The 21109-nt window shown below is 46.8% G+C and overlaps 1 protein-coding gene across 1 annotated transcript in view; it reads left to right on the top strand.

The window, feature by feature from the left end:
- LOC119437200 (uncharacterized) overlaps positions 1-21109 on the top strand; it is a 60630-nt gene that overhangs the window by 36480 nt on the left and 3041 nt on the right. The window contains exon 3 of the mRNA XM_049661089.1: positions 8232-8359. Coding sequence (XP_049517046.1) covers positions 8232-8359 — 128 coding nt within the window. The remainder of the gene's footprint in view (positions 1-8231; positions 8360-21109) is intronic.

Below are 21109 nucleotides of genomic sequence, written 5' to 3'. Positions count from 1 at the left end.
AAATCATCGGCGAACAGTTTAATGCTGGATGACAGTGAAGATGTAAGGTCGTTAATATAGATTAAAAATAGTAACGGCCCAATACACTGCCCTGGGGGACACCAGAAGTGCCGTGTCCGAAAGATGAGGTAGTGTCATTAACAGATCTGAATTGTGTGAGATAAGAAATCTTTTATCCATACTAGAATGTTAGGGTGAATTTTAAGCTATTCCAATTTGGTCAGTATCCGGTGGTGTGGGACGCAGTCGAAAGCCTTTGAGTAGTCTAGAGAAATTGCATTTGCAAATGCACATCTATGAAAGAATGAGTATCATGGATGAAGCGGCTAGTTGCGTGTCTCAAGAGTATCCTCCTCGAAAAACGTGCTGGTATTTGAATATAAGTTATGTTCTTCGAGGTATTTGGTGACCTGAGAATGTCGAATGTGTTCTAGAAGTTTACAGACAGTACCTGGTTAGGAATGGTATGATAGTTGGGAGGAGAACGCCGATCAGCGGACAACATCGGATACTTTAGCTATATCCATCATGGAATGGAACCAGTTTGCTCATGATTGTGTAAAACTGCACGGACCGGCACATGCACTAAGGGATACTTTTCAGTATTTTATTGGTGAAACCAATGTGATTCGAAGATAATGAAACTTTTAGTTTGTTTAGCAAAGAAAATATCCCAGCTTCATGATGGTTACCTCAGGCATATGCATAGCGTTAAAAAAATTTAAGCCAGGGCATGAGGCGATGGCTTCGTTCGTAAAAACTGATACATGTAGCTTAAAACACACGTAAAAATATGTAACCTGTGAAAGTAATGTGGTGTACAAGATTCCTCTTAAAATTGCGGCAAGGTATACGTGGGCCAGACGGGACACTGTCTGAATGGACAGGCTTAGAGAACATCGTTATGCATGCGAGCAAGTAGCCACATCCAGAAATCTGGTCATGCACCGTAGAATGTGCAAATGCTCAGCTTACTTGACAAGACGACAGTCTTCGCTAAAAAAAAGATAAAATAACCAGGCAAATCCGAGAGGCTTTTGAAATATAATAAAAAGAGAACTGCGTGAGCACGCCTTCAGTCATGCTTACTAAAGCTGCAATCACTTACGCAAAGAATGCGTACACACACAGAATGCACCGATAGAATTATGACAACCAGAATGTGAGAAAGCGATCTGAGAGTATCTGCTGTGACCATAGTTCACGGCAGTCGCAATACGTCGTGTGCTTTAAATACTGTGGTAGATCTGACAATAAACTAGTTGGTAGTTTGTGCTCCCCTGTGTCACTTCGTGTCCACTTTATATGCAGAGTACCTTTCGTCATTGTTGCGTCCTACAGTACTTGTGGAAGAAAAATGAATGCACACCAACTAGCCCAATTCATAGCTCTTTTATACATAGAAGTTGATGAGATTCGAGTGGGCTGGCTGATAAGTTGGCTAAGGGAAAAATCTAGACATGTTTGTAGAAATGAATGTGCTTCCATGTGACCTGATGAAACAGATTGCGTGGGCCAGCATATTTCTGGAAAGTTCAGGTCTTCAAAAGTTAGTAATATAGAGTTAGCAAATTGCATGGTTCCAAGACTTGGCAGTTAAATTGAGTCGCAACACCTACCTGCATATCAGGAGGACGTTAAAGTGTGCAAAGAATTATACGAGTAGCGCCGCACTTAAGCGATACCCGCACACACTAAAGGAAAGAATTGGTATGAATTGTAAAGAAACAGTCCTTTTTTTATGGTCATAAGGACGCCACCTCCTGTTCGCTGTATACTGTTGCAGCGGAAGAAATTGAGCTCAGACCAACTGGCTAAGTCAGAGAAAAGATAGATGCAGAGCAGGAATCTACAAGTGATGACAGGGCAAAAGATTTAGGCAGGATGCTTCTAATATTGGTGTACAAGAAAGAAGGTTATCCGAACTTTTGTTGGGACAGTGCAGGGGCGTTGGCAAACAAGTGGCTGTGCACGAGGTTGAAGAAAGCGGGGGTGAATTCCATTGAGAGGCACGACTTGTAATAGGTACAGGATGATTGGCATTCGGATCACACACAAAACCCTGATCGTTCATGCACAGCTTATTAAAGACAAGGCACACTCGGTCCCCGTTTGTCCTTATCGTCTTGGAGAACTGCCAGAGCCTACGCCGCTGATCTCGTACAGCCTCTGAATAGTCACGTCTGGTGCTAAATTTTGTATTTTTCAATTCGTAGCTGCAGGACAAAATAGACTCAACTTCTTTTTTGTGGTAAAGTTTTACTATGATTGACCGGCTTTTTCCAACGGTGAAACGGCCAATTCGATGTGCTCTGGCGATGATGGCGACACCCAAGTCGAGTTGATTTCTGCAAAACTCTGTGATGGACACGCTAGAAAGATTCCCAGTTTTCAAACTGGTCATTCTCTGCAATGCCACAAAACATGGTGTTTGATCTTCGCGATCAATTTTCCAATTCGTAAATCTTGTCCTGCAATACAGATGTTTTCCAGCTGAGCAGAACCCGCCGGTCAACTGAGTCAATTTTTGACTGTAGGGTGTTAACTCAACTGAGCACTTATGTAAAGTTTACATCTTTGGGCAAGGAAGGAGAGTGTGCTGCTAGAGGCGAGACTTTCGCGTCGATTTCAAGGGTTCATTCTGTCAAGGATTCGCGCAGTTTCAAAAAGGCCTCGTCGTAGTTAGAAGGGCATTGACTCGACGACTCCACTTTAGCATCAAGATCTGCTACTCGTTTAGTCAGTGCCTGCTGGCCATTTTGTACTACAATATGAAGATGAAGTTCCTTGTTCATAGCATCCAAAAGGTTACAGTTGCTAGCTTCAATTCTTTGAATCCCAGTGGGCACAAATTCTAGTTTTTCCTCCTGAGGTTTGGTCATAGGACCTGGATTGGCCTCTACATTTCCGGCTAGTAATAAGACTCCACAAACACACAGCAATCACGCGAACACAATTCAAATAATTACAACTTTAGAGCCACGACACCGCAAGAATAAACACACCATCGTGACGATAACAACAGGCAGAATAGTAACTGACTTATAGCAACATGATTGGTGAGCGTGGCGCAAGAAATGCAGTGTCGTGGCCCGAAGCGTTGGTGAAAATCGCGCCCTTTTCAGCCCCCATGGAAGTGGCCGATAAGGCGGATGTAGTTCCACCTTCCCAGATAGATAACCGTGCGCTCACCAGATGTGGTGGGTGGGCTATGAGACGATCCACAGATTCTGCGTGTTCCCTTGGTGGCTGTATAAACAGGTGGCCGACATGGTCAGGCACAGTTCGTTCAGTCGAGAGTTGACGAGCACAGTTGGCCCAGCATGAACAGCATCAGGACCTGTAGCAACATGATCGGTGAGCACGGCGCAAGACATGCAGTGCCATGGCCCGAAGCGGTGGTTAAAAGCGCGCCCTGTGAAATGGTTATATGTAGGCTATAATTGGTTCTTGAATATGGAAGCCAAGCAACGCTACATATTCGATACGAAATGTACATGAAGTGGCAAGGAAATCTGCTAAAACCAGATAAATAAACCAGTAAGTGACTTTTATTGTAATGGAACATGTGTGTTTTCATTCCCATTTTGATTGTTCTTTGTGGGCATATGTACACCTTGCCTTTTGTATGTTATAAACAATTGCTATTTTTCACATCATGTGTGTCTCCATGTTTTTCTTTGTGTGCATGCCGTGTCAAATGTGTAGTGCAAGTTTGGCCTCAAAGGTAGAAATTTTGGAAATGTTAAAAGAATACCTTCTTCGGATGTTGACGCAGTGGCAGATCCACGTAATGGGGGGGAGCGGCATTTGGGCGATCACCCCCCCTCCCCCCCAAAGCCACGAATACACCCCCCACGCCTTCCACCTCCCCCTTGATAGCAATTTTTCGGCATGTGGAATTTTTTAGGCCGCTGCGCTGACCATCACTGCCCACGGCAAGCAAAGCACCCCTCACTTCCACCTTTTTAGTAGGAGTGAAACTGGCTAATGCAACTGCCACCTTTGTAAAAGCGTGTTTATTGGTTCCTCCCCACCCACAATTTTGCCGCTTCAGGGAGTAGAATGTCATTTAAATGAGCAGGGCAGATACTGCATCATGGGCGGAAAGTTTTCATTTATCCGGAGGGGGGGGGAGGGGAGGGCTGGGGCCCGACCAGCTTTCCGAACCCCACTCATATACAGGGGGTCCCTACTATCATGTACCAAGATTTAAATATATGCAAATGCCACGAAGCTGGATAGAACCAAGGTAATGTTGTTCACCGTTGCTTGGAGATACTCAGTATTTTTTGCATTTTCCCTAATTACAGTCTTAATTACTTAATCAACTTCTAAAATATTTTTTGTTGCTTAACGAAGACAGCACGGTGTCAAGTACTTCGTAGTACCTTTGGCGATGCATGTCCTTCACTGATGTGAACACGTGAGCTGAGAAACCTTTTTGATAGCGGCGTGGAGTCTTCTTTCACCTAGTAGCTGGAACAAATGGGTCATCACCTGCTGCTTTTCCGGCCTCTGCCAAGACCTCCTTCCAAATTTAGGGAAAGCTTTGCCTCAGTCCAGAGACGCTTTCGGTGACAAATTTGACCATTTTCTCTGCTTGGTCAAAACCTGAGCGTTCATTTTTGCAAGGCAGTATTCAGTGCTTCCATTTGTGAAAACACAGTTGTCACCAGCGTCAACGTGAAGAACGATTCAAACTTAAACACCATCCTTAAAAATCTTACTTTCGTTCCAGCCTCACTTCGCTTTTCCGATGCCGTCTCGGACAGCAATGTAATGATACTGCTATATAGCGTATGGTCTAAGTGGTCCAAGCATGCGGCATGACCATGGGAAGTTTTGTTGCGTCGTTATGCCGTGTTCTGTTTTATTTTGCCGCAAAAGGAGGACATATGAACTTTTTTTTTTCAGTCTCCTAAGTTCAGTCATCTACGACGCATTCACCCATCTTACAGAAATTATGTCCTTGCAAATAGCTGTTGGATTCTCTTTATGCGATCCCCTTTGTATATTGCGCCTTACAGGGCAAAAAGGCAATGCTGATCTAAGCACGAATCAATTGTGTCTATCATGTTGGTTTGCCAAGAGCAGTGCTCCTTGTGTTGAGCAAAGCCTTCAGCCTCTTGCGGGAGGCTAATGTAGACATAGTGATTTGAAGTCTACTAGACTTAAAATGCGTAAGAATGATGCCGGTGGCTGATGCAAATGTTTTACAACAACTCTTCGTCGAGTAAAAACCGATACATCCAACATAGTTCACAAAACATACACACACCACGGCTGACGATGCATGTCGTATTTTGGCACATCCAAGGGAAATTTCCAGATACTGCAGTGACTGCTGTACCTAAAGGCTATACAGTAGTTGTTTGGCGACCTCGTAAAAACTGACATCCTGTAAATTGCACTCAGAACTAGCTTAAACACCTCCAAATTGTTCTGCAGCGCGTGACCGGCAACACATTGAAGCCGCGCCGCGCCGGCTCGCGCAAGCCAGAGAGGAGGAAATGCTCGTCACGCACCCTTTCCTCCTCACCCCATGAAAAGGTCTAAGGCAAAGCTCGACAGGCCTTTTAGGGTAAATGATGAAATTGTCGCACTCTCCTGGTTTTGCTGCTTGTGTAATTTTGTTAATTCGTCCTTGCATTCATATTTGTATCTGATATCCAGATTCCTGTACAAAATTTTTGTTTTCGTTTTTACTGCTATTACAAGGTTCGAGCATGCCCTCCGGTGTCATTAAATTGTTTTTAAACTGCTCACATAGTTGTCTGCAAGATGCTGTTTATGAAAAAGGCACTAAGGAATGCAAATGCAAACAAATCATGACCATTTGGTTACAGGCCTGTGGTTAGTTGTGGAACACTCCCCCCCAACCGCATTAAAGACCCCCCTCCCCCTAAGTAGGCACCTGGATCCGCCCGTGTTGATGAGAGGTAAACATTTGTTGATGAATGTGAAGGGTATGGCAGCCTCACAGGACTACAGAACCACTTGGATGTTGAGATACCCTTTTGAGCACATTGCGTGCTAAAATAGAAAACTTGTGTTTGTATAATGTTGCGATTCCTACCGCTTTATTCTATACCACTCAGACTGGTTCCGCTGATAACGCTGGCAGAGCATTGCTCTGCCCACTGACGCAGTATGAGAGGGAATGGCATTGGAATAGAATGGAGTGGAATTATTCAGGCTCCGATTGCACAATTCCACTATGCTGGGTACTCTTGGAAGAAAGAGGGAAGGTGTGGGGGAGACGGATTTTAAAGAAATTGCCAGCGACAGCACGATTCTGTTACTACTTCTGTAGGACTTGGAAGAGTTGGAGATAACTTGCACACATGGGCAGAGAGAATAAGCAGATAACTCGCTCACTAATATTTTTCTAGGCTGTGTACTCACTCATATCTCGTGTGCACTCACACTCCTCTGTATTCACTCGCATTCCTACTGAGGCTCACCAATGCTTTTGTGTTCAGTCTCGAAGTTTCCACGTACTAGTGTCAACTACCATTCACCGGCAAATAATAAATGTTCACTGGAACATCTATGCAATTTGCCATACATTTTAAGAACATATTTTCTGAAGCTATAATACTTGAGTAAAGAATGCTTTTTGCAATTACTGACATCTTGGTAAAATATACTGACATGAAAAGGCATTGTATCTGCCTTTGTTTAGGTCATGGTGGATATGACTACTGGGTAAACTAAACTCATTTGTTTGCACAGGTAATCCGGAAAAAAAAATGGAAAAACAGCAATATCTGGATTTTTCTTAAATTTCTTTTTCTGTTTTGTTTGAATACCAAAAGGGTGAAAGTTATACTAAAGGGATAAGTCGAGCTTTATTAATATATTACCCTTGTACAGTACCAAAAAGTCACTTTTATTGTGCAAAGAGGCTTTGCAAGCTAAAAAAGATGCAAAAATGAGACAGGTAGCAATGCCAACTTGAAGTTCCCATGCCATTCACCATGATTTCGACATCTGCTCAGGCCTAGTTCTTTTTTTTTATTGGTTAAGGTGAACTGTGTTGTATTCTAAGAGATCCAAAGGCTGAACTTGACAAGTTCTTGGCAAACCTAACTTGGAAAAGACTTAACTGAGCCGCAGCAGCCAAAATGCATAAGAATGCTTTAAAATTCATGATGTAGCATTGACGTACCAGAACAGGAGGTTCAGACGTGAAATTAAGAACATGGAACTGGGGTCATCACATTCTCTTTTAACCAAAATAGTTTTGAAAGGATACTTTGACAGCCTAATCTGATTACGGTTATTCTCTAGCTTTGCTTTAGGTAGTGTTACCACGTCAACTCCCATCTAAATACATGAAAACAAAAGATATTGTGTTTGACATGAAAGGGTTAAGAAAAGTTAAAAAGTTTATAGGGAGGAGATTTCTTTATTTCGTTCATCAATTGTTTTAAACGAATATTGTAAAAAAATTGTGAAGTTTAAAATCTGAAGTGGCAAGTTTCCGAGTCTCTAACTCGTCAATGAAAATGATGTCGCGATTCTGTAAACTGAACATATAGAGACATCTATAGCTAGGAGGCTTAGAGTATGCTTAGGTGTTTCTCGAGCAACCTCAAGTTCCTTAGTAATTGCACAGGCACGTCATCCTCCATTCCCTATTATGAGGACGGTTGAAACCTGTCGACACTACTTTCGCGCTTCAGTGCAGCGCAAACGACACCCACTAGCAATTACACTTGCTGAGAGAGACAGGGTGAACATCAATACTGTGATTCAGGTGCAAAAAAATCTAATACCACATAACGAATTTTGGATCTAGAGTGGACAAAATTGATGTATTATACATCACTCAGAAATATAGCCACCTATTTGTGAGTAGAATTTTTGCAAAGCCCTTGTTAGCATTGTAACTAATAAAGGTAATTCATATATGCAATGTCCTCACAGATGCAGTTAATAGAGCTGTGTGTATGCTTTTGGTGCAGAGTTATAGATTTTTAAATTTTGTTCTCGCAATTTGCGGCATGTACCAGAGAAAACTCTGAGGCCCTAAATCAAATTTATGCTTCCCATGGTCAGTACAATTTTCAGCTTTCTCTCTCATTTGCAATCAATTTCGTCCAAATAGGTACAGCTGTTGTCTAAAAAGGATATTTATGCATTTCACAAATTTGAATAGGAAAATCAGTCAACTCCAAGGTAAATCGTTGTGTTAAACCAGATGCTGGTGTTTTGTCTCCCAGATGGCCAAGAGCTCTGGAGGGCTCAAGTTTCTGTGCTGTGGCCCCACGAAATGTCTGTCGATGCCTTGGCGCCGTCCAAGAGAGAGTCGCTGTTGATGGCAAAGGCCCGCGTGTGCTCAACTCTGCAGGTACGCTCTTCAACGTGCCGGTGAAGCCTGTAGCTCACGAAAACCTACCTACCAACTCTCCTGCATTTTTTTTCCTAAAGTTAACGAATTATGGCTCATTCTACTAATTTAGTAACGTTGCGTTATGTTGTGTGAAAAAATTATTTGACATTGTGATGTAGTTTTAAAAAGTTGGGCAGAGCGAAATTGCAAAAAATGCATAAAACAAAATTCTCATGGTACTTCTGCTGCTTTCTTGTGGGGCAACGCAAGATGCCATACACCAGAGGGGTACTTGCATCGAGTGAGTTTAGTCTGTATAGTTTCTGAAGCAGGTGTAATTGGCAATTAACAGCCTTATTGCTAAAAAATGCACTCTGATCTAAAATTCATGAGTCATTGCACTCTGTGAAGGTGGATGACCAGCGCAGCTGTATAGATGGCATATCTGAATGTACCACACAGGGATACATAAATGTTTTGGTGGTGTTTATTTTTTCATGCAAGTTACTAGTGCTTTGTGGTCGCTATGGTAGACGGCCGAGAGTTCAGTGAAGGCGAAGGTAAAGTCCAAACACGTGCATCTCGTGGTTGTTGGCACCTTGGGATTGGTGTAGCTCTGTAGCCCTAACCGTTCGAGCATAAACGAGGGCAGCCAGTTGCCATCTGGCCACGACACGGCCACGTTGAAGTCGCCAACAATGTGGACTGGAGTTTGATCGTCGTCCCATGGATCGAGCAGCCATACAAAGTGGTAGTTCATTAAGTCCTCTACATCGCGCTTGGAAGAGGCAGGTCGAACGTACAGAGTGGCAACGACCGTCCCATCGGCGGACCTTGCGGCACGCACATCGGCACAACACACCGAGCTTTCTAGTTCTTGGGTGGTGTACGAAACGTCCTACAGCATGACGATGGTGGCTACGTCGTTCTTCACGTATATGCATGGCAACTCTGCTCGCTCGTCCTCCTCCCCGGGAAAGCACCGAGTTCACGCGTCCACCGCCTTGTGCCGTCACTCTTCCAACCGTATCCCGTTGATTTCGGAGAGGTCGTTGTCGAACCAGAGCTGATTGCAAACTGTACAACTCGATCCGAAGTTACGGTCGAGAAAGCCTCTCTTAAACCTCGTGTAGGCACCGTCGAACCGTTTTGCGCAAGAAGCCGTGGCTGCACAACATTGGCCGAAGTAACTTTGTTCCGACAAAGAACAGTGCTGTTTGCAAGGTAAGGCGCCTTGTTGCTCGTGTCAAAGCATCCCCTAATCCTGCATTTATTCAAATTCTTCTGGCCTGCCCATCAGCGTTTTTGCTGCAACAATTTGTACATTTCATAAAAATGGGGTTATCCTTGGCCCATCACCTCGCACGTCGTCGACTGTTATTCAGTCGGAAATGCAGCACTATGGCTTCTGCTTTTCACTGTGAACAATGATGTGCAAAGATACAGTCTCTCGATCGCACTTATCGTGATTGTTAGGATCCATTGCCTGTTTTATTGAAAATTGAAATAGCGGCTTGTAGAGGAGCTATCTTTCCAGCTTACTTCGATGTGTGTGTCAGTCCCTCAGATACAATGAATTCACACCATGAGAAAGTTACTGGCAAGTATACCTGTGGTATTGTGGGTGATGAGTGCTAGAGAGTCCACATTGCATTTCTTTCAGTTCTTGAATTTGCTTTGAATTGGGCTGCCACCCACGCATGAGTGGGTGACGATTATTATTTGGATTCTCATGGATACAGGCAATGTGTAGTTGGTGTTCACATGATCACACACGCTTGCTCGAACGGAAATTGCACAACCGTCCAAGTCAGTTTGGAGACCACTGCGCAAAAGCTACTTTGACAATGAGGATGGACAATGCACTCGTGACTAATTCATTATAAGAAGGCACGCTGAATATAATACTTGTGGTGCACATGCGCGGCAAGAAAAAAATAAAGCAAACCACATGTGCCACAAGGAATACTAGATCAGATGCACAAAGTAAAGCATCTTATCATGTGGCAGAAATAAATTCATGCTGCTGCTCTCGACGTCGTACCTCATAAAATCACTGTTTTTCGGGCGTACGAACCACTTACTACCGTCCTGAGGGGGGCAGACGAGCTGTGGAAGACTGCTCGAGCCATTTCTGATGATGATAGTTTTTGTTCGCAGACAGCAGACATGCCCTAGCCATGTACAGCTTCGCTGTAAAATAGTGTCTCACTTTCCTGGCATAACATTTGAACTGACCATCGTTAATGTGCCATAGCGTTGCTGGTTAAGTTCATCAGCCAACACCTGTTGAAACGTTACGATGAGAAAGCAAATACCGAGTGCCGGGGTATGCATGCAGTGATTCCACTCCTGCGCCAACTGCGCGCCAATTGGGATTTACTGCGCCATTCTGATACAATCTACGAAAATTGCGCCTAACTGCGCCAAACAGTCTCGGATTTGACGACGTCTATCGCCAATTGCACCACCGGGGAATTAAAATGTTCAACGTGACGATAGGGAGAGCCTTAGTTGCAACCTTAGCTGCAAACAGGACACGAGAAAGCTCTAGCGTGTACCTCCCAATTAAGGTCACTGGAACCTGGAAAGTACCGCAGCCCTTTTCTCTAATTAGCCGCTGCGCCGCCGATTGGTCAGTTGCCGTCAGGTGATCACTTTCCACTATAGATGGCGGATCTAAGCCGCGCCGGAGGAGATAAGCAGACAGACATCGCTCGCACACGCCGCACGTACGAGTCATCAACGAGGTCAGATTTTGCATTTTGTATAATTTAGTGTATATGTAACTTTTTTAGACTTAAAACAAAACGAAAGGAAATGCCCGGGTGCTGCACGTTCGGGTGCAGCAACGGCCGGGAGTCCGGGAAAGCGCTTTTCGCGATACCAGTTAAGCGGAAAGAGCAACAGCAAGCGCCGTGCTATATCTGGCTGCACCGGATAAAGAGCGACAAGTTCACTCCCACTTGGTGAACTTGTTCATATCGCAAAGATGAGAAGCTCCTTGCGGTATTTCATCGAACTCCCTAAATGCCATTTAGTGATGGAAAAGCTTCTTCGTGCATTTGCTTTGAAGACTGCGGTTTGCCTTGTGTAAACAAAGCGAGGAGATGCTCAGAAATATGCATAACCGAGCAAAATGTGGCTCGAAGAGCGTTGTAATACGGGCGGCTGTGTCAAAAATAACAAAGTGTAGTGAGAAGATCGATCGACCTGTCAATGTTAAAAATTAAAATATAGATTTTCTCGTGTGTTGTTTGAAACAACACGAACATGACCTGGTTAATTCTGTTTTAGCATCCCTTTTCTTGTAGTGCAGTCAGGGACCGTTTATTTTCGTAGAAATAGATCTGTATGAAACATTTCGTGCGGGGTTAAATCAGTAGCCACGTTAAAAGCGATAATATCCACGCGTATAAACGATTTTGTGGCAGCGCTTGATACCTAGTCATCCGAAAAAAAAATCTTGTGTGACACACGAGCATCGGGATCGCTTTGCATTTAGAACGGGTGGCGCACAGTTGAATGCTTCACTTTCCGAGTGCAGTAGCCGACCGATTTTCCGGACTTCGCGGGGATGAAAAATCGAGCAGTCCGAAAAACCGAACAGTCCGAAAAACTCGCTCCCCCTACCCCCCCCCCCCCCCGCCCCCCAGAGAAAAAAATTATGAGGCTTAGAGCGGCTTAAGAAAAATGTCGCACATTCGCCCTAAAGGCGGAGCATCGATTGCGACAGCAAATTAATAGACAGCGATACGAAGTAAGGATGTTAGTTTTATCGGCCGTATAAAGTTGTAAATATGCGCTTACTAACTAAATAAGCACGGTGTCACGCGCGCACAGGTTACACATGAACACATCTCGCTCGATGACCGCGGGCATATTGACCTTCGCGCTGTCTATTCTCTCGCTTCAACGCGAACGTCGAAAAAAGAAGGAAAAAAAAACGGCGCATACGAAGCTAGTGGCACTCGTCGAACGCCCTTTGTACCCATCGCAGATCGCGGGCGCACACTTCGGCCACATAGCAGATCACTTTCAAGATACGGTGCGTGCGCGGCAGCTCCGTTGGCAGCTGCAAAAGCAGAATGCAACTCCCCACCGTCTCCGCCGCCTTCTCCCCGTGCCCCGCGAGCGAACGAAGTCCGCGCGCGCCTCCGGCCGCCTTCCTCTCGCGTGTGTACTACGAAGTGGTTCGTTGGGAAAGGGAAAGGTTGGCGCTATCTTCTGCAGCCCTTGAGGGAGCACGGCTCAGCGCCAACGGGCCCGCAGGGGCGTCTGCGCAAGCAGGCGTTTGGTGAGTTGCGCCACCACGTACCCGAGCACACGAGGGTTGGACCCTCCCGCGTCTGACCGTGCGCGGCTTAGCCGTGTCCGGGGAAAAGGGGATCCTGGGGGTTGATCCGACGCTGAGTGTTTGGACCTTTAAGGCCCCTCAGCGGAGGCAACACACCCCTTTGGCCTCGGCTTCACGTAGACGGCACCCCCGGACTGACCCACCCGGGGGAAATCGGTAGTTGCCTTTTCCTGTCTCTCTCTCTCCATCCTTCATCTTTCTCTCTCTCTTTCCATCTCTCCTGTCTTCTCCTCTCTTCCTCTCATTTCCGACTTCGCAGGCAGCAAGGGTTAACCTGGTGTATTCTATCCAACCTAGGATATTTATATTAGGTTATAGTAGCTACGTACAGCTGGCGTCTGCGTCTCCTTCGGGTGTCGTAGCGTCCCCTTGTTGGGCTCGGTGGTGGGCGGCTGGCGTAGCTGCCGAAAACAAAAAGTATTTATGGCTTTAAGTACCTTTCCCCGACTACCTGATCACCCTCTTTCGAAAAGAGGACGCACCGAAGAAACTCAATTTTTTGTCCAACGCAAGGAATCCTTCCCACGCTACCATGTTATGCATAGCAAATGCGCCGAAAAGACAGTCAGAACCCTTTCACCTTTCACCGTTGCAAAAGTTCTCACAGACGTGCTGGGTCCCGGATACAAAATCACTAAAATGGCTAGCGGCGACTTACTGCTTGAAGTACGCGACAAACTACAACATGAAAAGATTTCAAATCTCCTTGCTTTTGGTGATGTTGAAATCACGGTAACCCCACATCGCTCAATGAACACATGCAGAGGTGTGGTATCTGATGATGATCTCATGAATTTGAGCGAAGAAGAACTAGTTGAAGGATGGAAGGAACAGGATGTCATCAAAGTGCAAAGAATAATGATCAAACGTGACAACAAAGAAATCCGTACAAAACATCTCATTCTCACCTTTGCGACGAGTGTACTGCCCGACTCTCTCGAAACTGGTTACACAAAGACACGAGTAAGACCATACATTCCAAATCCACGCAGATGTTTCAAATGTCAGAGATTTGGCCATGGCTCGCAAAGCTGCCGCGGCCGGCTTACTTGCGCAAAATGTGGCAAACAAGAACACGCTTCCGACAACTGCACTGACACTCTCCACTGCGCAAACTGCGACGGTGAGCATGCCTCATATTCCCGATCATGCCCTACGTGGAAGAAGGAAAAAGATATCATTACCTTGAAAGTGAAAGAGAATATCTCATTTCAAGAAGCGCGGAAACGCGTTTCCTTCCTGCATACCGCAGGGTATGCTGGTGCAGCGCGAAAGGGGGCAACGCTGCAGCAGACTCCGGCATCGGCCCGGTCCACAAAGAGTGTGACCGTGGCTGTGCCACAAGCCCCCCAGGCGACAGCAGCCAGCGCTGCTGCGCCGTCTCTGAAGGAGGGCCCATCGACCTCTGGGTTGGTGGCCTCCAAGGCCCTGCTTTTCGAGGCAAGGCCCACCCCAAAAACACCCCGCTCGCTTGAGCGGAAGTCCAGCGGCTCTCTGGAGTCGATGGACACAACCCCAAGCCAGGCGGCGCATCCAGCGCCTCCGGAGCGACGCGATTCTCGCGACCGCTCCAAGAAAGACAAACTCCGGATTACGGGGCCTGGAAAGGCTCCATAAGCCAACTAGACTCGTCTCTTGACATACAGCCCAAAAACACAAACAATATGGATACACAAATATTACACTGGAACGTGAGAGGCCTAATGCACAACCTCGATGACATTAAAGAACTTTTACACCAATACAATCCAAAGGTGCTGTGTGTTCAGGAGACACATCTTAAACCTACACAAACAAACTTTCTCCAGCAATACGTTATTTTCCGGAAAGACCGGGACGAGGCTGTTACAGCCTCAGGTGGTGTAGCTATAATAGCTGACAGAGGTGTTGCATGTCGGAAATTGCAACTCCAAACCCCTCTTGAAGCAGTTGCTGTCCAAGCAGTGCTATTCAATAAACTAGTCACCATCGCGTCTATATACATCCCCCCAACTTATCAACTGTCTAGAACAACATTTCAAAGCTTTATTGATGAACTCCATCACCCTTACATAGTCGTTGGTGATCTAAACGCACATAGTACACTGTGGGGCGACTCTCGCTGTGACGCGAGAGGACGACTAATAGAAAACTTTCTACTCTCTTCAAATGCCTGCTTGCTTAACAAAAAAGAACCAACATTCTACAGCCCTACACACAAAACATTTTCTTCCATAGACATAAGCATAGCGTCCAGTACAATTGTGCCATATCTGAAGTGGGATGCGATTAATAACCCTTATGGAAGTGATCACTTCCCCATCGTACTAAGCCTTAGAAAACAAGCTGAGTGCTCTACACATGTTCCTAGATGGAAAGTCGACTCAGCCGACTGGATGCGGTTTCGTGAAGCAACACATCTGCCCTGGGACGATGTCTGTGCACTTGGTATTGACGATGCAGTAGCATATTTTACAGCGTTTATTATTGATGCTGCATCAGTATGTATACCCCAAACAAATGGGTCGCCATCGAAACGACGTATTCCATGGTGGAATGAGGAGTGTAGGGAAGCCCGGAAAAAGCAAAACAAGGCCTGGAATCTGCTTCGTAACTCCCCAACCGCAGAAAACCTAATTAACTTCAAGGCGATTAAGTCACAAGGTAGAAGAACACGCCGACGTGCTAAACGGGAAAGTTGGGAAAAATACATAAGCAACATCAATTCTTATACAGACGAACGCAAAGCCTGGAACAGGGTAAACAAAATAAAAGGCCGCGAAACTCATCCTCTACCTTTAGTAAACACACAAGGAGACACTCTTGAGGACCAGGCTAATTGTCTAGGAGCACATTTCGAGCATATTTCCAGTACATCCCATTACACAGACACATTTGTAAAATACCAGCGACAAGCAGAGCGACAGCCGCTGAGTCGGAAAGACACAGCCAATGCAGCATACAATCGTCCATTTAGCATGGCGGAGTTTCAGGCTTCACTGAATTGTAGTAACGCGTCTGCTCCAGGAAGTGACAGAATACTATATAATATGATAAAACACTTACACCCTGAAACCCACAAAACACTATTGTCACTCTTTAACACCATGTTCTCTGCCGGCTACATTCCGACTGCATGGAAAGAAGCAATCGTAATTCCTATCCTCAAAGATGGCAAGGAACCTTCTTCGGCCAGTAGCTATAGGCCTATAGCTTTGACAAGTTGTATATGCAAGCTCTTCGAGAAAATGATTAACCGGCGCCTCATCCATTTTCTTGAAAGCAACAAAATACTCGATCCCTTACAGTGCGGTTTCAGAGAAGGTGTGTCCACAACAGATCACCTTGTTCGCATTGAATCTTATATTAGAGATGCTTTTATACATAAGCAGTTTTGCCTCTCAATATTTCTGGACCTAGAAAAGGCTTACGATACGACATGGCGCTACGGAATTCTTCGAGATCTTTCGGCGATGGGTGTCCGTGGCAACATGCTAAACACAATCGAAAGTTATCTGTCTAACCGCACATTTCGTGTAAGAGTGGGTAACGCTCTTTCTAGGCCCTTCACCCAAGAGACCGGTGTGCCGCAAGGGGGTGTGCTTAGTTGCACGCTATTTATTGTAAAAATGAACGGCCTGCATACAGCCATCCCACGCACTATGTTTTATTCCGTTTATGTCGATGATGTGCAGATAGCCTTTAAGTCATGTAATATTGCCATCTGTGAACGACAAATACAGCTGGGAATAAACAGATTGTCTAAATGGGCAGATGAAAATGGCTTCAAAGTTAATTCACAGAAGAGTACTTGCGTACTCTTTACAAACAAGAGAGGTGTAACGCCAGACCCAACTATTGAAATAAAAGGAGATACGCTCTCTGTGAGGAGCGAGCATAAGTTTCTAGGAATCATTTTAGATTCCAAGCTGACGTTTATCCCTCATCTTAAGTACTTGAGGACAAAGTGCCTGAAGACAATGAACCTCCTAAAGCTTCTATCGCGCACAACATGGGACAGTGATCGAAAGTGTCTCTTAAACTTGTATAACAGTCTTGTCCTTTCACGCCTTGATTACGGGTCTATAATTTATAATTCCGCAACGCCAAGTGCATTAAAAATCCTAGACCCCGTTCACCACTTGGGCATCCGTCTCGCGACTGGTGCTTTCAGGACAAGTCCAATCCAGAGCCTCTACGTAGAGTCGAATAAGTGGTCGCTTGATCTGCAGCGGTCATACAGCAGTTTTACATATTTTCTGAAAGTACAAGCAAATATTGAACATCCGTCTTATTCAACAATAAACGATGTGACTGCTGCCACACTCTTCCACAATCGACCTGCAGCGAGAAAGCCGTTCTCTTTGCGTGTGAGGAATCTTAGTGAGGAAATGGGTGTTCCGCTGCTTGATCATCGTCCTATGGCGCCAGCGGAACTGTTACCTCCGTGGCAGTGGCAGCTCATAGATTGTGACATATCATTTATAGAAGTTACGAAACACGCGCCAGAGGCACACATTAAAATGCATTTCCGAGAACTCCAATCTAAATACTCGTGTACAGAGTTTTACACAGACGCTTCCAAGTCACATGCCGGGGTATCTTATGCAGCCATCGGTCCATCCTTTTCGGAATCCGGTGTACTGCACCCGGAGACAAGTATCTTTACGGCTGAGGCCTATGCACTATTATCGGCTGTAAAGTATATAATGAGATCAAAACTTCAAAAAACTATGATATTTACAGACTCCCAAAGTGTCGTGAAAGCATTGAAGTCACTCTGTAAACACAAAAACCCTGTACTTAATGAGCTCTATTCCGTCCTGTGTAAAGCATATATCTCTAACCAGCATGTGATTATATGCTGGGTGCCGGGCCACAGAGGCATTGAGGGTAATGTTCGAGCAGACCAAATGGCCACATCAGTTACATCTCAGGCGTTACATCTCCCTACAGCTGCTGTTCCCGCAACAGATTTGAAGCCTTTCCTGCGAAAGAAACTGCGAAGCCACTGGCAACGCTTATGGGACGCGGAAAGAAATAATAAGCTTCACTTGATAAAACCACAGTTAGGCTTCTGGCCCCCCATAACGAAAACACGACGAGCTGATGTCCTGTTCTGTCGCCTAAGAATAGGACATACATATGGCACCCACAATTTTTTGCTTACTGGTGATGAACCACCAACCTGTGGTAGATGTGGTGAGAGGCTGACTGTCCTCCACGTCCTCGTGGAGTGTCGGGAAGCTGAAACAGAGAGAAAGAAACATTTTCCTCAAGCGTACCGATATCATCTGCCTCTTCATCCCATCATGTTTCTTGGTGAAGAACCGCTTTTTAACGACAAAGCAGTCGTCGATTTCTTGAACGATGTGGTCCTTCATGTTATTAGCCCTATGAGTTCGTAGCGCATCCTCTCTCCAGAGGGTGCCGCTGTGATGGTAGTTTTTATAGCACATGCCTCCAGGCCCTTGTGATTCAAGGGCTCTGTATAGGCAGTAGTGCTTCTTACCAATTACTGCATCTTAAATATTTTAAATGTCGTGTCATTCTTTCTCAACGCATTCTTCCCTTCATAGTACACCTCATTAGTCATTTCCATGATTTTAGTACCTTTATATTTTACGCACTTTACAGCGATTATTTTTAGGCCCCTTTACAGCGACGCTTCATCTACTTCTCAGAATTCATCGCTCCACTGTACACTCACAAACACTGACATGGCGCTCTTTGGCCATAACTGGCCCTTGCGCCATAAAACACCACACATCATCATCATCATCATCAGCGCCAACGGGGAGGGGAGAGTGGGACGAGAAGGAGGGTATAGAGGAAGGTGTTGGTGTCGCCATGGCAGGGGCGAAGCAGACCGGTGGGCAGGAACGGGGTCACGCCATCCGGAGGGTAGGGCCTTGACAGCTCGCAGCTGGCCTGGTGTGGTCAGCCAGTCCAAGGCTGGGTGGTGGGGCAGGGCCGGAGGGCCTGAAAAGAAAGGAGCCAGCACCCATGGAAGGCCGCAAGGTCATCCATGTGTGCTGGCGGTGTTAGAGAGTTGTTGAGAGCCCTAACGAGTCCAGGTACTCAACTACGCTGAGCAGGGCCGGGAGGTGGTTTCGACGGGGGAAGAGGATGTCCTCCTGTCGTGTGGTGGGAAGTCCAAGGTGGCGAAACTCCTGCAGGAGCAGTCCACGGGGTTGGTTGTGTGCCGGGCAGGCCAGCAGGAGGTGCTCCAGTGTCTCTGGCTCACCACAGGAGGCGCAGGCAGGTGAGGTGATGAGGCCAAGCCGATGGCGTCGTGCGGCTGTCCAGCAACAGCCGATTCTCAGCCGGAGTAGCAACGAACTCTCCCTCCGTGCAAGGCCGCGTTGCGGTAGCTGCCGTGGGGGGTGTCCCAAGGACACGCGCTTGTCAGGATGGGACACCTGGAGATGCCGCTGAAGCCGGAGCCTCGTGAAGTCCGCGGCTGTGACTGCCGCACTCAAGGGGACGTCACCGTGGTGGGCACTCTTGGCTAGGGCATCAGCCTCCTCGTTGCCCGGGATGCCTACATGAGCAGGGATCCAGTGCAGGGACACCGGGCAACCTGCATCCTGTAGTGCCGCCAGTCGCGTTGAGAGGAGGGCGACCCCCAGGCTCGCCCTCTCCGGCCTCTGCAGGCTCAAGAGGGCTGCCTTGGAGTCACAGAAGATTGCTGCTGGAGTCTCTGGGGGTTCCTCTGTGAGCAGGTCGACAGCAAGGTGGAGGCCTGCTACCTCCGCTGCTGTGGAGCTCGCATGGGCTGGAAGGCGACACTGCCTACTCTTCTGCAGGGCAGGTATGATGCACGCCGCCGTCGACGAGCCTGTGTCGGGGACCACGGAGCCATCGACGAACACCTGCAGGTGGCCCTCAAGGTCCTCGTGGAGGAGTGAGGCCGCCGTCTGCTGCAATGCGCAGGTCGGTGATCGCCGCTTGGAGATGCCTGGTAGCTCCGTGGTGATGGCGATAGGAGGTCTCTGGGGTGGGGGCAACTGCACTGTGTTGGGTGGGGGGTTCCCGATCACCTCCTCGTACAGGCAGCACAGCCGCCCATCTGCGAGGATGGCCGTGAGCGCAAGCGGGTCAGCAGGGCACCACCGTCTGCAGCATGGTGGAGTCGGTCGATGTGCCGCAGGCCCTGCTGTAGGAGCAGCAGCGGCGTGTGTGAGAATAAATTGCGGTTGCTCACTGACCCTCGCAAGCTTTCACCTGCACACAGCGTACGGACCAAAAAAAAAGCAAGTGCAGCTTTTCAGAACGTTTTGTCGGCCAAGGAAGAGCGTGCATGGCCTCGGAGACGAGGGGATAGCGTGCATGTACTGATCTTGAAGGCTCTACAGGAGGGCACTGGAAGCCAAGCCAGTGGAAAATCCAACATGGCGGCCTCCAAGATCGGGTAGCGTGGCTCGGAGCGAGCGATTTAGTCCGGAAAATCGAACACTGGCTCCGAGATTCGTCCGAAAAATCCCTCGCGAAAATGCATTAGGGCTATGGGAATCCTGCCGGTACATCTATGAAGTCCGGAATATCCAACAAGTCCGAATTTTTGGAGTCCGAAAAATCCGTCGGCTACTGTACCTGTAATTTACATCGGATCTGGCTAAACGAAATGCGGTTTTGTTTGTGCATTTCACAGGGCCCACTGCGGCAGCCATCGTGCTGTTCTTCACTGTAGCAAGCCTAGAAACCAACTTGCTAGAAAACCCGAGGAAGAGCTGCTCGTCTTTTCCACGCAGTGTTGCCTGCGCTCGCTCCGGCGGTTGCGGTACTTTCAATGTTCCAGGTTCCAGTGACTTTAGCAGTGCCACGCACGGCGCCGACGCGGCGTCTGCCGACGCGGCAGACGCTGCAAATAGCAAATGTAAGTAATAAATGAATTGCAAAATTACAAAAACATTTCATTAATTACAAGTAAATAAATTCATGTAATTTGTTGCATGCTAGTCTGGTGCTGAGTTAAAAAAAGAAACGAAAGAAGCTCGTACTTTGCAACTCCGAGTCAATGACTGCGCTACTTTATCTAGTTAGAGAAAGAGAAGAAAAATGTTATGCGTGTCAAATGACCCATTGAGCGAAATGCAGCTCCACTACGTGAAACCTGGGGAATGCGAATCATGCAGTGATGCACCGCTAATGGGCTCATACTGCCTTAAGCAATGGTTTATAACCCCATAAATGCGGCCTCCCCATTACGACGACAGAAAAGTGAAATTCTACGCTGGAATGATGAGCGGCAACGCAGACAGCTGTGAAAGACGAACGTGGGAGCACTTGGCACGCGCTCGTGCCGTGCCGAGCGCGTGGGGCTTGCTTACTGTGACGACGACGACAGGAGACGCTGACAGACCTAGCGCATAGTGCCGAGCGCATGATGCTTGCTTACCGTGATGGCGACAAGAGACGCCGACAGCCCG

The sequence above is a fragment of the Dermacentor silvarum genome, chromosome 1 (assembly GCF_013339745.2).
Source record: "Dermacentor silvarum isolate Dsil-2018 chromosome 1, BIME_Dsil_1.4, whole genome shotgun sequence".
Lineage (NCBI taxonomy): Eukaryota > Metazoa > Arthropoda > Arachnida > Ixodida > Ixodidae > Dermacentor > Dermacentor silvarum.
The sequence above is the reverse complement of the archived record's forward strand: the minus strand, read 5'-3'. Positions and strand labels throughout refer to the sequence as shown.